The sequence below is a fragment of the Erythrolamprus reginae genome, chromosome 1 (assembly GCF_031021105.1).
Source record: "Erythrolamprus reginae isolate rEryReg1 chromosome 1, rEryReg1.hap1, whole genome shotgun sequence".
NCBI lineage: Eukaryota > Metazoa > Chordata > Lepidosauria > Squamata > Dipsadidae > Erythrolamprus > Erythrolamprus reginae.
The window spans coordinates 117015119-117029643 of record NC_091950.1 but is presented as its reverse complement, the minus strand read 5'-3'; the positions used below and the strand labels follow the sequence as shown (position 1 = coordinate 117029643).

At 34.9% G+C, this 14525-nt stretch overlaps 1 protein-coding gene across 2 annotated transcripts in view; it reads right to left on the bottom strand.

Annotated features, from left to right (window-relative positions):
- KIAA1549L (KIAA1549 like) overlaps positions 1–14525 on the bottom strand; it is a 93826-nt gene that overhangs the window by 66735 nt on the left and 12566 nt on the right. For both annotated transcript variants that reach the window (XM_070735474.1, XM_070735466.1), the window contains 4 exons: positions 11063–11122; positions 9236–9387; positions 7756–7927; positions 3479–3642 (listed from right to left, as the gene is read on the bottom strand). In XM_070735474.1, the coding sequence (XP_070591575.1) occupies positions 3479–3642; positions 7756–7927; positions 9236–9387; positions 11063–11122 (548 nt within the window). The remainder of the gene's footprint in view (positions 1–3478; positions 3643–7755; positions 7928–9235; positions 9388–11062; positions 11123–14525) is intronic.

Here is a 14525-nt window from a genome sequence, read left to right as displayed (position 1 = left end):
GATTCCTTTAAGGAACACTTCCTACAGTGCAGCCTCAGAGGTGCAGCAAAACCTTTCGCCTCTTGGTTGCCATTGCACTGCAGTGTTTAATCTGAAGGCTTAATGAACTGCTTAGATCCATTCACTGAGGGAGGATTTTTATGAAATGGTCCAGTAGGCAGGCCTTCTGTGCAAAGAGCTGCGATGCGCAGAATGCTGTTAACAGCAGGAATGCAGGCAGGACTGATTACGCAGGTCTGGGCGCTGTGTTTTCCCTCTGAGACCTGAAATCAGAGCAAGCCGGGCAAGGAAAACAGACACAGACACACACTTTGCAGGCAACACAAAATACCAGGATTGTCATCACAAACTTGGATTGTTCATTCTTAAAAATAATGCAACAAAATGTTCTTAACAGCCATGTTCAAAATACAGTGATACCTTGTCTTACGAACTTAATTGGTTCCAGGACGAGGTACATAAGGTGAAAAGTTCGTAAGACGAAACAATGTTTCCCATAGGAATCAATGGAAAAGCAATTAATGCGTGCAAGCCCAAAATTCACCCCTTTTGCCAGCCGAAGCGCCCGTTTTTGCGCTGCTGCAATTCTCCTGAGGCTCCCCTCCATTGGGAAACCCCACCTCCGGATTTTGCGATGTTGCAGGGGAATCCCAACAGGGGGTTCCCAGCGAGGGAAGCCTCAGCGAAATCACAGTATTTGCGATCCGGAGGTGGGGTTTCCCATGGAGGGGAGCCTCAGGGGAATCCCACCAGCGCGAAAACGGGCACTTTGGCTGGCAACGGAAATCCGGAGGCGGGGCATCCCAGCAGCGGGGGCGGGTTCATAAGGTGAAAATAGTTTGGAAGAAGAGGCAAAAAAATCTTAAACCTCGGGTTCGTATCTCAAAGGTTCGTATGACAAGGGGTTCATAAGACGAAGTATCACTGTATAAGAAGCATTAAACAGGATTTTAAACACTGTTGCAAATCTGATTTTTCATCCAGGAGTATCAGGCATTTTTTAAAAAATAGCATATTTAATATGGTATGCACTATTATATCCATTGTGAAATTTTTATATTTAACAATTGGCTACTTTCGTTTTATGATAAGAAGTCAATGATCAATGAGGTTAAAAGAAAAAATTAATAATCAATACTAATTAGTACTACAGCAGAGAAATAAGAGAGATCCATGGGAAAATGCTTCAAATGAGAGCCATTTTCCAGAATGAAAGGATCCCTCTCCTCAGAAGTACTGCAAGGGCAGCCTGTGGGGCAATGCCATTCGGGAATAATAAAGTTAAATAAATAAATAATAGAGTTAAAGTATTCCCAACATAATCTAAATTTTACTCACATAAATAAATACAGTTGCTGCTAAGTTTTAAAACAAAATGGGGAGCCATAACTAACTCACACTGGAGAGGTGAGGTGCAATTTATCAAACTGTAATCTATCTAGATCTCTCAATTTGTCAGAGTTCATAAATCCTCCAGTTACAATATGTTTTGATACTCAAAAGATAATATTAAATAGACACTGTAAAGCAGTGTTTCTCAAATAGTGGGGTGGGGGCTCCTAGGGGGAACGGAGTGATGCCGGGGGAGTGCATGACCCCAGGGACTGCTTTTTTTGCCACAGGGAGTAGGATTTCTTTGCACGGAACAATATCACACAGCATAGCAGGAGATATGAAGTGCATATGACAAATCCTTAAGAGACACAATAGAAAAATATTTAACAGGGATGAAAAGAAAAGAGGAGAGAGACGGAGATAATGAGACAAACGTAAGTCTCCCGAAACCTAAGATGAGGAAAGATGACAAAGTGTATGTGGCGTTTGGCTTCACTAGGACTATGGTGGGAGACAAGGAAAGATTGGTGTGTTTACTGTGTCTAAAAATGTTGACAGGGGACAGCATGAAGCCAAATAAATTAAGACATCACTTAAACACATTACACCCCAATCACACTGATAAGCTGATTGAGTTTTTTCAGTGAAAACGTGCTGAATATTGCAAACAATTGTCCCGGCAGAGATTTGGAGAGGCGCAAAATGTTTACTTCTTCCTGGAGGGGGGGCGCGTAATAGAAAATAATTGTGAAACACTGCTGTAAAGTCACAGTATGTTGGGGGAGAAAGGAATTACTGATTTCCACAGCATTTGTTCAAATATGTTTCTGAAACTTTAAAACAATTACTTAAGATAGTCATAAATAAACATAGTCTCGATCTAATGAAGCTACTTGTCTTCTACTAAATAATGCTACTATTTCTTTATTAAAATAAAATAAAAACTGCCTTGTCAGATTTTAACCTCAAACTTTGCATTATACATAAATTATTATTATGACAGAATTTTTAAAGTTACTTTAATAACTATTGAAGATTTTTTTTTAGGAAGATGAGACCAACTGCCCTAAATTCAATTAAGACACATATTAATAATCACTTACTTCAGAATCTAAAATCCACAATATGGATTTTAGATATTGAACAGCAGATTTCCTCCATGATTTTGGAATCGTGGGGCAGCTCGGTTTGACATGCTGACTCAATGAATGAATAATAAAGAAATCTATATTTCTTTGCAACCATGCTATTTTAATATTCTGGGTTTATTTATAGTTTTTAGATTGCAGTACATAGATATTAATAGAAAGAAAGAAAAGCAAAGAAAGTTGATACGTGTCCACATGACATTTTGTGGGTGATGGACTCTGAATCATGTATGCTGCATAGCATCTATATTTACACACACATACATACATACACACACACACACACACACACACACACACACACACACAAAATTTTCCAGCTATTACTGTTTTAAATTCTGATATAATGGCACCATCTTTACAACAGAAATAAAATAGGCTTTGCTTCTGTCAGCAAACAAATCTACCATTTATTCAACCGTAAGTTTGATGCAGAAATAATAAAACAAGCATTTGATGCCCTGTACATGCCTATCTTCTTATTACAAAATTCACTTGTAAGGTAAAAAATGAAAAAGTGTTTTAATGAGTAGGATAAGTCTTAATACAAGGTCCATGTGATATTGCCCATTCTTTGCAATTCTCTGAGTGATCACTAGTGGGGAGTGGGGTGAGTTGGGGAACTCTGAAGTTTAGCTCTGCTTCCAGTCCTAATGATATCAAAATTATCTAAAACAATACCTTTCACTTTCTATGATTTGGAACAAAAGGATACAGAATAAAATGTAGAGTTCTTACTATGAATCAGGGAGACTTAACAAGCCTATATTTACTTCATTTTCATCCAATTACCAACAAGTGGTGCCTTTTTCGATCTCAATCATGCTAGTTTCTGTCAGTACGAATGGTTTCAATCTGTCTTTGAACACAAATTAATGCCTTAGTAAAACTTGTCTAAACACAGCACACTTAACTCATCTTGCACACATGGATGAAGAACATGAGTCTGAAGAAACAAATTCTTTTGCCTGAGCCCAAGGATGAAAATAGCCTACCTTGGCTCTTTGTGGCAAGTTCATGGTGGTGTCTGCCTTGAAGTCATTTTTGTTCTTCCTGCATAGAACAGCTGTGATGATAAGGATGATGACTGTAACAACTGCTATGGGAGCCAACACTGCTGCAATGATCCATAAATTGTTGGGTGGGTTTTTAACTACAGCTGCATACATCAAGACAAAAGGAAAGAAATAAACTTATAAAGTTTACTTGTAATGAATCAGAGCAATGATCCATTTGATTTAATATTCCCCCCCTAGCGTTCTCCAAACTAAAATCCTTCCAGATGAACTGGGACTGCAATTCGTGGTGTTAGTCTCACAATGCATCAGAGGAATGTCAGTTTAGAAAATGGTAGTCTATTTGTTCAGTCAATTTTTTTTTCTATTTCTCCTTTGTTAACTGAAAATCTCTGACAGAAGGTTTTCCCTAAGCATACCAACTAGGCTCTGTCACAAAGAAATAGATTGCCCCTCACGCACAGTTATATTCAACAACATCCATTTTATTTAGACATTTATACAAAAAAGCATAGGACTACCAAATTATAAATACAGAACATATTACAAGAATGTGTGCATATGAGTCTTCTATTGTTAGATGCTGATCAATCTAATCTAGTTTTTAAATTAAAATCTCTATGCTATTGTAAATTCATTAAATCATTAATGTAATGATTTAATAATGACTTAATCATTAATTTTAATGATTACATCGTTAATTGGTAATAATTCTAATCGTAATAATTAATCATTATTCATTAAATAAAATCATTTATGGCATAGTATTAATTCTACAAAATAGCATATATTATTTGTAAAATAATAAAGGAGGGATACAAATAAATAAATAAATGAAAAATCCTGTAATAATGCTATGCATTTTATAAATTAATGAGCTGTCCTTCCTAAACACGGTTTCGTCCAGATGTATTAGACTATAATTGCCTTAAATTCTAGCCTGCACAGATGATTTTGTAATGGTATTTGGGAACTACCTTGAGAGACAGAGGCAAAGTGACACAATCCAATAAAATGAATGAATGGCCTCTTTGAAGAACTGAATCAAGAGTATTTTGTTGCAGATTGGCGATTGTTTATTGACTCAACCCAGAGAAGTTTGAAAGCAGTGTCTTTGGAGAGAGGCGGCATACAAATCTAATAAATTCAATTCAATTCACAATGGAAATATGAAACCATCACTCCCTATTGCTCACTCATGTCATCTAAAGAAAAGTTATGAGAATCTGTCAGTTGTTTTGGATGCTGTACAATATAAGCATCATCAATGGAATATCAGTGGAAATTTGAAAGTGATTGGTCTGCTAATGGAAATGCAAGGAGGTTTCACAAAATATTGCTGTTTTTTGTTTTATGGCATGGTAGAAATACAGTAGACCATTATGTTCGATGTGATTGGAGACAGAGAAACATCTATGTTCCATGTTGACACAATAATCCTTTAGTTGCTCCAACAAAAAGTTTTCTTCCTCCACTGCATATAAAGTTGGGATTGATTAAAAACTTTGTGAAAGCCATGGCAAAGACAAATTCACAAGGGTTCCAGTATATTTCACAGAAATCCAGCATTTCACCAGCAAAACAAAGGGGTATTTGTTGGTGCTCACATCAGAGAGCTTATGGAGAGATGATGTGTTGAAGGAACTCTAAATGATAAGGAATTGAGAGCTTGGAAAAGCTTCAAGTGGGTCTGTGAAAACTTCTTAGGAAAAAATAAATACCCAGAATATGTTGAATGTGTTGAGGAATTGCTAAATTGGATGGAAACTGATCAAGAAGATATTCAACCTATAGTTAAGAAGAAATTTTCTGACAGTGAGAACAATCAACCAATCGAACAGCTTGCCTTTGGAGGTTTTGAGAGGTTCATCACTGAGGGCTTTCAAGAAGAGTTTGGACTGCCATTTATAAGAAATGGTATATGGTCTCCTGCTTGGGCAGGAGGTTGGACTAGATGACCTACAAGATCTCTTCCAACTCTGTTAATCTGTTAATCACTAGCAGAGATGAAGGCACACAACTAAGGGATTTCTTTACTCAATGGTCTGTGAAACAAGGATGCGTACTGGTTCCGTTTATTTAGCTTCCCTATGTACTCTAAAATCAATAGTTATAAACTAAAAAAGAAAATTGCTAAACTATTATATGCAAATGTTCTCATAATATTTCTATTTCCCAATTAATTTGAAATCAGTTTTACCTGCACTTGATATCTATAGAGATGGTAGAACATATTAGTTTTCCACTTTTTATTACCTTACTGTTTTCAACTATTATGAAAACCAGCTCCAAACCTCTGAAAATATAATAGTCCTAATTACATAAAAATGCATAAAAAGTAACAAACATAGGTAGCTTAACTAAATACTAACACTGCTGTAAAAAAAACCCAATACACAGATATGCAAAAGGAATTTGGGTGAGCTATTATCTGTCTGCATAAATAATACTTAGCTCAATAGTTTATTTTATATATATCAGTTCCTATTTCTAGTGGGTCCAATGTGGGAACATATTAGTGAGCAATTATTTAATTCACATTTGTGTCAAAGTTTACTATTTTTCCTGGTACAAAAAATATGCATTCCAGAATACTTTGTTTGTTTGTTTGTTTGTTTGTTTGTTGGATTATATTCTACAATCTAGAATATACTGTAATATCTGGAAATAAACATGGGAATTATCTGCAATGTTAGAATAATTTATCATATACTTCTTTCTTTATCTACAATTAATATACATAATTTCAGTCTTGACAAAACTATAGACAAACAGCTAATGCTTAACTGTAATTTAAAAATGCCTTGCTCTGGAGAAGATATGTTGACCTACTTTAAAGCATTAGAATCTTAGCTTAATAAGTTCAGATATTGATCTGTTTTATTCAGCCATTTTTTCTTCTTTTATACCAGCAAGTATTGTAATAGATTATTCAGTTATCTATATACTTCTCTCAGTTTCCAAATAAGCAGACAAGATACCAATTTCAAAAGCTTCACACTCTATCTTATCTTAACCATTCATCACACCATATAAGTGTGTGTGTGTGTGTGTGTGTGTGTGTGTGTGTGTGTGTGTGTGTAGATTGTTCTGAGTTCGGGTTTTACCCTGTGTAATATTTTGCATGTCTATGCGACGTTTCGGTGAAATCACATTCACCATCATCAGGCTGAAGTTCCAAGCTTCGTGTTGTTGTTACAACAACACGAAGCTTGGAACTTCAGCCTGATGATGGTGAATGTGATTTCACCGAAACGTCGCATAGACATGCAAAATATTACACAGGGCAAAACCCGAACTCAGAACAATCTACATACATATACCCGTGAAAATTTACGAAAACAAATATATATATATATATGTTTTCGTAGATTTTCACGGGTATATGTATGTAGATTGTTCTGAGTTCGGGTTTTGCCCCGTGTAATATTTTGAGTGTCTATGCGACGCTTCGGTGAAATCACATTCACCATCATCAGGCTGAAGTTTTAAGCTTCGTGCTGCTGTAAATATGTAAATATGCTGTAAATAAATATATAAATAAATTTATATAACAACAACATTCCATATCCTGCTCATTTCCTAGACGTCAGTTGTGTGTTTGGACTGTCAACCTCTTGTCTTACTGAATGAAGCAAGAGATGAATGATTTTGAGAACTTATATACCTCCTTTGCTCTTTCCTTTATTTCAGTTAACAAGAAACAAAGCAACCTATATCTAAACTATATTTCTTTTATATAATAACATGCAGCTTCTCATCTCTCAATTTCTTAAAAGTTAGATGAATCTAAAACAAAAAACCCAACAGAGGCAGCAGGCAAGAAGTCACTAAAACAGGTTGTAAGTAAAGTCCACTGTGCAATCCAAAACTAAGACTAATATATTTGTACAATCCATGTCACATTTACTGCATTGAAACAGGGTGAATCCAAGATTTCTTTTGATTCTTCACTTAGACTATCATTATGGCATGCTTACACTTCCTATAATCCAAAGGATCAGGGTAAATTATAATCTCACAAATAATATACTCACACATATTTATGCATACATCCTATATTATCAGAAAGTTCTTCTATATGTTATTGTTCTAAAGAATGTGAAAAGAGAAAAAAGCAACTAATAAACAACTACAGAAGATAACATTTTGAATAAGCCTCAGCACTAGGTTTTTGTTACATTTTCATAACAATCGTAAGAATTACAATTAAACATGTAAAAGAGAAAGAGGGTAGCAAAGAAAATATTTCTTACGATCAGCTTGTACTTGAACAACATATCCCAGGGTCAAGGCCATCCTTTGTGAATCAACCGTAGTCAAGCGTTTAGCAGCTGTTGTGCCCAACAAAGGTTTCCCATTATGTAAAGTATAGTAAGTCAATTCAGCAGGCTCCCGGAGACCTGGAATTCGCTGCATTTTTACCATCTTAAAAACACACACACACACACACACACAAATAAAAACCATAGAAAGCAATTACATCTGTAATGTTAATATGTTCATTTCTGTGTCCTGCAAAAGACAACATTAATTTATAAATAACTTGCAAATTTAAATTCCTTTTTCAATTAAATTTGCAACATTCATGAATATTCAAGAAGTTATTTAGTTCAGAAATACCAGTGGGAACTTATTTGTATCCCAGATTGATAAGTTATACATAGACAGGGCTACAAATCTCAGTATTCCAGACACTAACTCTTTGTTCAGGAATTGATTTCCTTGGCGGAAAGCTCACAAACAAAACTTGGCTTGGATTAGTTCATTTATTGAGAGAAATAGATGAACCAAAAATAAACATACAAAATTTGTCTTCTATATTACAGAGGAGTATAAAACTACTAAACTCCAGGATTTGCATTGTGGGCTTAGTCTTTTCACCTGTCAAGATAAGCAGAACTTTCACTGTTGTCTTGTTATCTATGAAAATCACTTGATCTATGTTCACATAATAGCCCAGTGCAGATTTATTTGCATTCCTCTTAGGTTTCAGTTTCTAAGTACTAAATTAATCTGAGTGATTCTTGGTACTTCATAATCTTTACTCTAATGAGGACCCGGATTGTGGGGGCAATATGCTGGCTGTGTTAAAAAGCGCTATTGCTAACATGTTGTAAGCCGCCCTGAGTCTAAGGAGAAGGGCGGCATAAAAATCGAGTAGGTAGGTAGGTAGGTAGGTAGGTAGGTAGGTAGATAGATAGATAGATAGATAGATAGATAGATAGATAGATAGATAGATAGATAGATAGATAGATAATCAAAACAGATCAGACACCTAGGTTCACACACCAAATAATATCTTGCTCTTAGATTTTTTTTTTATGCAACCATGTGCAAATCAGATTTCCAACTAAGGGAGGGGAACAGTAATTAGGGAAAGTCCTTCCCTAAACCTGGAATCCCTTTATTCAGGTGTGCTAAAAACATTAATATATTTGGTACAATATTTCATATTATCTACAGAAAAAAGAAAACATTGGCGTAAAAATCTTCCCATTAGCAACCAAACATTCAATGGAACATATATATATTTTCACACGTCTCATTTTCGAACAAAGAGATGAAGAAAAAAACAAATGTGAGTTGTTCTAATTTTAACCTACCAAAAAATGAACCAAAAAACCCTTAATTTCTCATAATCTTCACTACAAAAGGAAGTTTATGGTAGATATCCCCCAAAATACTGAAAAAGAGGGAGAAAACCTAAGAATTGTTGTCAGTTATTGTCTCTACCTGCACAGTAAAGCTGCCAATAGTAGTGGCTCGTTTAAATCGTCTTTCTTGTTGATGAGACATCATGAACAGTGGTGCTAAACGCTGCTCCATGAGTCTTGCAAAACTTTGGTTATTCACCCCCAGCAATGTAATGTCAACTCCCAGTAAAACTACAAAAACAGAAATAAAATACATACTGCAGCAGTGAGTTAAAAATATATAAATATATATGCTTAAAAATGTTTTTCTTTCACATGTGTGTGTTTGTTTGTTTGTTTGTTTGTTTGTTTGTGTGTGTGTGTGTGTTTTATATACAATATTCAATCCAGTATAGGGCCTGTACATGTGTACAAGTACTGTGTGACCTTTAATTGGTCTTTAAAATATATCTTAATGCTGCAACATATTTGTAAAACATTTTTATTGGAAAATGTCTTGGAAGCACATTCCACAAATCCTATTGTGGACATTAGTTTATACCATTTTATAGCTGTTAGATCATATGCTTTTTCACCTGTGCTCTAAATGGTTATAGTTATTTTATTAGCATCATTTTACTTTGATTATTGTTATATAGGTATATATATATATATATATTTAAATATTGATTTCCATGTGGAGACCACCCTTGTAAATTATGAACAGATGACAATTACAATTTAAAAAATGAATTGCCATGTTAAAAATAATCATAAAATTATGGACAAAATGTTCTCATGGGTAATCACAATTGTTAAAAGTCATCATGAAATAACAAGCAATATCTGCACATGTACATTTCTTAGGCTATATTGAATATTGTATATTTAAAAAAACACCATACAATACTTGAAAGAGCCAAAGAGGAAAAAAATCTCTAAAAGACCAGAGAAACAGAGTTGTAGCTTATTTATTGAGAAATGGAGAACAGGGATTCTGGGAATCACAGAAACATAAGAAATATTTGTCCCTCCAAGAAATGACTGGTTTCTACTTATGTTGCTGCCCAAACAAATTGGAAGCAATCAGCTACATAACAAAGTATTTGTTTCAATTCAAGGGATAAGTGTTCTCTGTGGAAGTAATTTAAACCAAAGCACAGCTGTACAAAACCTGCAGATTTAAAAAGTTCCACGTTTCTCTATAAAACTGCAGCAAGAATGAATTGTGCCGAAACACAGTTGCATTGCAGAAAAAAATATTGTTCCATATTCTTCCTTGCTTAAGCAGAGAAAATATGCAACTTGTAGTTAACCATGCATACTGAGAATGTTCAGGTTTTCTTAACGACTGTGTTCTAGGATTTAGCAAAAAGGAAAATATAAAAAATTAACAAATCCACTTGTATTCTTCCCAGAATGTTTATTTTATTCCATTAGACAAATTGGATTTTCTCAGAAAATTAATCTCACTGGTAGAGTTGTTTAGTATGTAGAGGGCAGATTGTTGAAAAAGGAGAACTAGCAAGGAAAAACCAACCCTTCTCATATGCATGCTGAGAGGAACAGTGAGGTATGTTGCTATGAGACAGCCAGATGTATATAAGGCCAATATGTATTTATAAATCAACACTTTGTGTATCTCTTTTTTTTTTTTGTTAAGATTCTGAAACTTGTAAACCTTGACCATATTATTTTTAGATATGAAATTCATAGTTGTTTTTTTCAAAAAAAAACCCTAACTGAATAAAGCAATAATTTGCAGAAGTCTCAGACTATTTAATACTTAGCAAAGTCACCTAAAAATGGCAGATGTCACGCTTATTTTAATAGTCCTCACAATGTCAAGGTTCTCTCGTGAGAAAGGGAAAAAAAATAAAGGTAAGAAAATTAGAAAAATGCTATCTTTAAAAAAATAACTCTTTACCTGTAATCACCCAGTAATCTCTAGTTGCTTCTGAAGTATCGAGATTTGGATATTCCAGTGCTTTAAAATAAAACAGGAAACAAAGCAATCAAATACTCATTTAGCTTCACATTTTCCAAACTGTCTTTTTTCCTTGTGCTGTACAAAGTTTATTCTGCAAAATGTCAGTTTCATTTTCTTACCAGGAATCCCTGCATGCAAGTATTCCTTATTTCTAAATCGCTCAATAAGCTCCAGAATCAGATCATCAAACTCACATACAAAGGGAAAATCACACATGTCGCCTATACTTTCCAAATAAGTTTTATAAGGTTACATTATAAATTGTGCACTGGAGAAAATATATGAGTTGGTGTTCTTTGGAAATCAAGCCCGCGTGTAATTTATTGCTACTCCTATCTGGCATATAAACTGAAGTCATAATTCCCTTCAAAATTTGCTAAGCAGGTTTTGGGTAACTGTAAAAATAAAAGACAACTAAAATGTGATAATAGTGAAAGTGGGAAAAATCCACTTAAAAACCAGTTCAAAGCAGTGGTGGATTGCATCCGGTTCTGTGAACCAGTAGCGGTGGTAGGAGGCTCCACCCGCCTGCCTGGGACACTTCTGCACAGAAGCGTTGCACGCACACACACAAACCAGTAGCGACAGGATCTGCAACCCACTACTGGTTCAAAGTATTACAAAAATGTTAGATATCCTATTCATCCAGGTGATGGGCATAGACAACAGAAGTCAGGGAAAATCATGTCCATAGACCAATCAGGAAAATAATTTCCTTTTCTCAGATTAGCTTTCTTTTTAAAGGAGTATTTTGGAGTTGGACCTTTTTCCTTCAGAAGCAACCAAAAGCAAAGAAGGGGAAAAAGTATACTTCCCCAAAACAGAAGCAACAGAGCTACATGTATAAATTTAGGCACAAGTTAGGATTAGTAAAATTTGCTGTAGTATAGAATCCTTGTTACATTCATTCAGATCTTGTCTCTATGAAGTTGTGAGAGTTCCTGGAGTTGAGGGAGCAATTAGTTCTTGAATTAATAGTAATTAAAATCAACCTCTCGAGACAGCAATTGTTCATTTCTTCTTTTTTTCTTCCTTCATTCCCGTTTCTTCTAGGTCACTAATAACACTCACTGAGTTATTCTATACAAAAAAAACCCTATATAAATTATTTCTTTTGAAAGAAGTATTTCTTTCTTCATTGTATGCCTTCTTACGAGGTCAAACTATTCAAGGAACAGGACTGTCACAAGACTCTTCTCTGGAAAATGAATGAACAATAAGGTACTATGGAGAAAAATGGTCAAGGATTTGTGAAAACAAGATTTGAAGATCCCCTTCCAGACTGCAATAAGGGGCCCCAAGATACTACTTCATGTGTCTACATGAACCCCATTATAGTTGTTTTAATATTCTAGATTGACCACTATAAATTATGTATACACATTATGTATTTTGCTCAAACTCTAGATTATATATATATATTTCAAAATAGAGTTATTTATTTCTCCCATATCTTATTCCACCTTTTTATTATATACAGTAATTCAAGGTGGCAAACCTGATATTCCTGCCTATTTTGCACACATGATTTGCAAATACCTCTTGAAAAGACAAAAGTCTTTATAAAACTAGTGAGAAGAATGTCATATAGACCAGAATTTACTCTCCCCTCCAGGCAGGTCTTCTAGAAACCCCCCTCCTTGCAAGGTTCATGGGGCATAGGTACTCTTGGTTTAGATGCTACCTCATTTAATAACTGTTCGCAAATACAAAGTTACATTTTTTAAAAAAATCTGACCTTTGCACACCTTTAAGACCAAATTTTGTGTGCATAACTACCAAATCCTTCACTGTGAAATGTTAATAAATTTAGGAAAGCACAATATTGCCCAGAAAAGCAACTTCAGGAAACAGTCTGTTTAAGCAATCTCTATACCAGAGTTTCCCAACCTTGGCAACTTGAAGATATTCGGACTTCAACTCCCAGAATTCCCCAGCCAGCAAATGCTGGCTGGGAAATTCTGGGAGTTGAAGTCCAGATATCTTCAAATTGCCAAGGTTGGGAAATACTGCTCTATACCATGCGAGGGGCAAAAAAAAGGAGGGGGGGGGGAGTCAGGCATAGGTCATTATTGACAATATTGAATGGGGTGGCAACAACCTCTTTACAGCATTTCTCTTTCTCCCTCAGAGACATGTTCACTTAGCAACCATTTTGCAATATTTTTCTTTTGATTTAAGGAAAGGATTGCAGTCACTAAACAGGGGAATGATATTTAGACTAAGCAATAGGCCTCCTCTGCAGCAACTCCAGTTTCAAAATTCTTTCTCCATGAAGCTTCATGTAACCTCCTTCTTGTCCATATTCTATTAAGAAATTAAAATTGTATTGTTCCTTTGATGAGCTTTCATCCCTGATTGACTGAATGAGAGCATCTACCTTGGCGTATGATTTATTCTGGGATTGCCCTAAGCCACAAAGAGCCCTTCAAGTTTGGGGGCAGGTTATAATACACAAACAACGTGCAATAAGTAACTATTTTCAAAATTGGTACCACCCACGTGTTTTGGCCATGCTGGGAAAGATGAAAATTGCAAACTGTGTTGCTTAAAGCTGATGTGCATAGTCAATAGATCCATAATTGTGTATAACAATACCTATCCATACAGATATGTCCAAAATAAATGCTAATTCATTCATTAATACAATATTAATAGCCTTTTAATTTAAAAGACAGGTATAACGATGTGCCAACATTCACATATGCCATGTAAGAAGAAATATATTTTTGAGCAATCAATAATCAAAAGTAAATTTCAATTTTATTCTATTTATGATTTTTTAAATCATGTATGAAAGAGATTTTACAGCCTAAAGGGAAATGACAGTAGGAAAATGTTCTGTGCCTTTACCAATAAATTAAAATTATGCAGTAGCAAATTAATAAGCTCTTTCTAGATTGATATTTACAGAAGAGAAATCATGAACCTTCTATGCTCTTCAGATTTATGAGACAACATAGCAAAAAAGCAAAAAAAAGTAATTATGTGAAAGAACAGGAGAGGGCTGCAATATAATGAAAAGAAACATGAAAATGTATAATTCCTTCCTTGGCACTGAGAAAGAAAGATTCTTCCTCATGTTAGTTTACTTTGCCAACCATCTTTCCTTAAAAGGGAATATGGGGAAAACCTCTATTTAAATTGCATCTGAAAAGAAAGACTGAAGGGGCTTAATAAAATTAATTAGTACCAGTTCCCCAGATTGGTGTCTTTGCTGGCAACCAAATTTTTATAAACATTGAACAATAGATTTAAAAGAGCAATATGCATATTCTAATCAAGTGACCTACTTTGCTACAAAATAAACTCTGAGTTGGATCTGTTTCTGTTCATTTGTTGATGGAACAAATTTTTCCTACTCTTTCAACATCATATACACCAAGAGTGGTTTTATCTT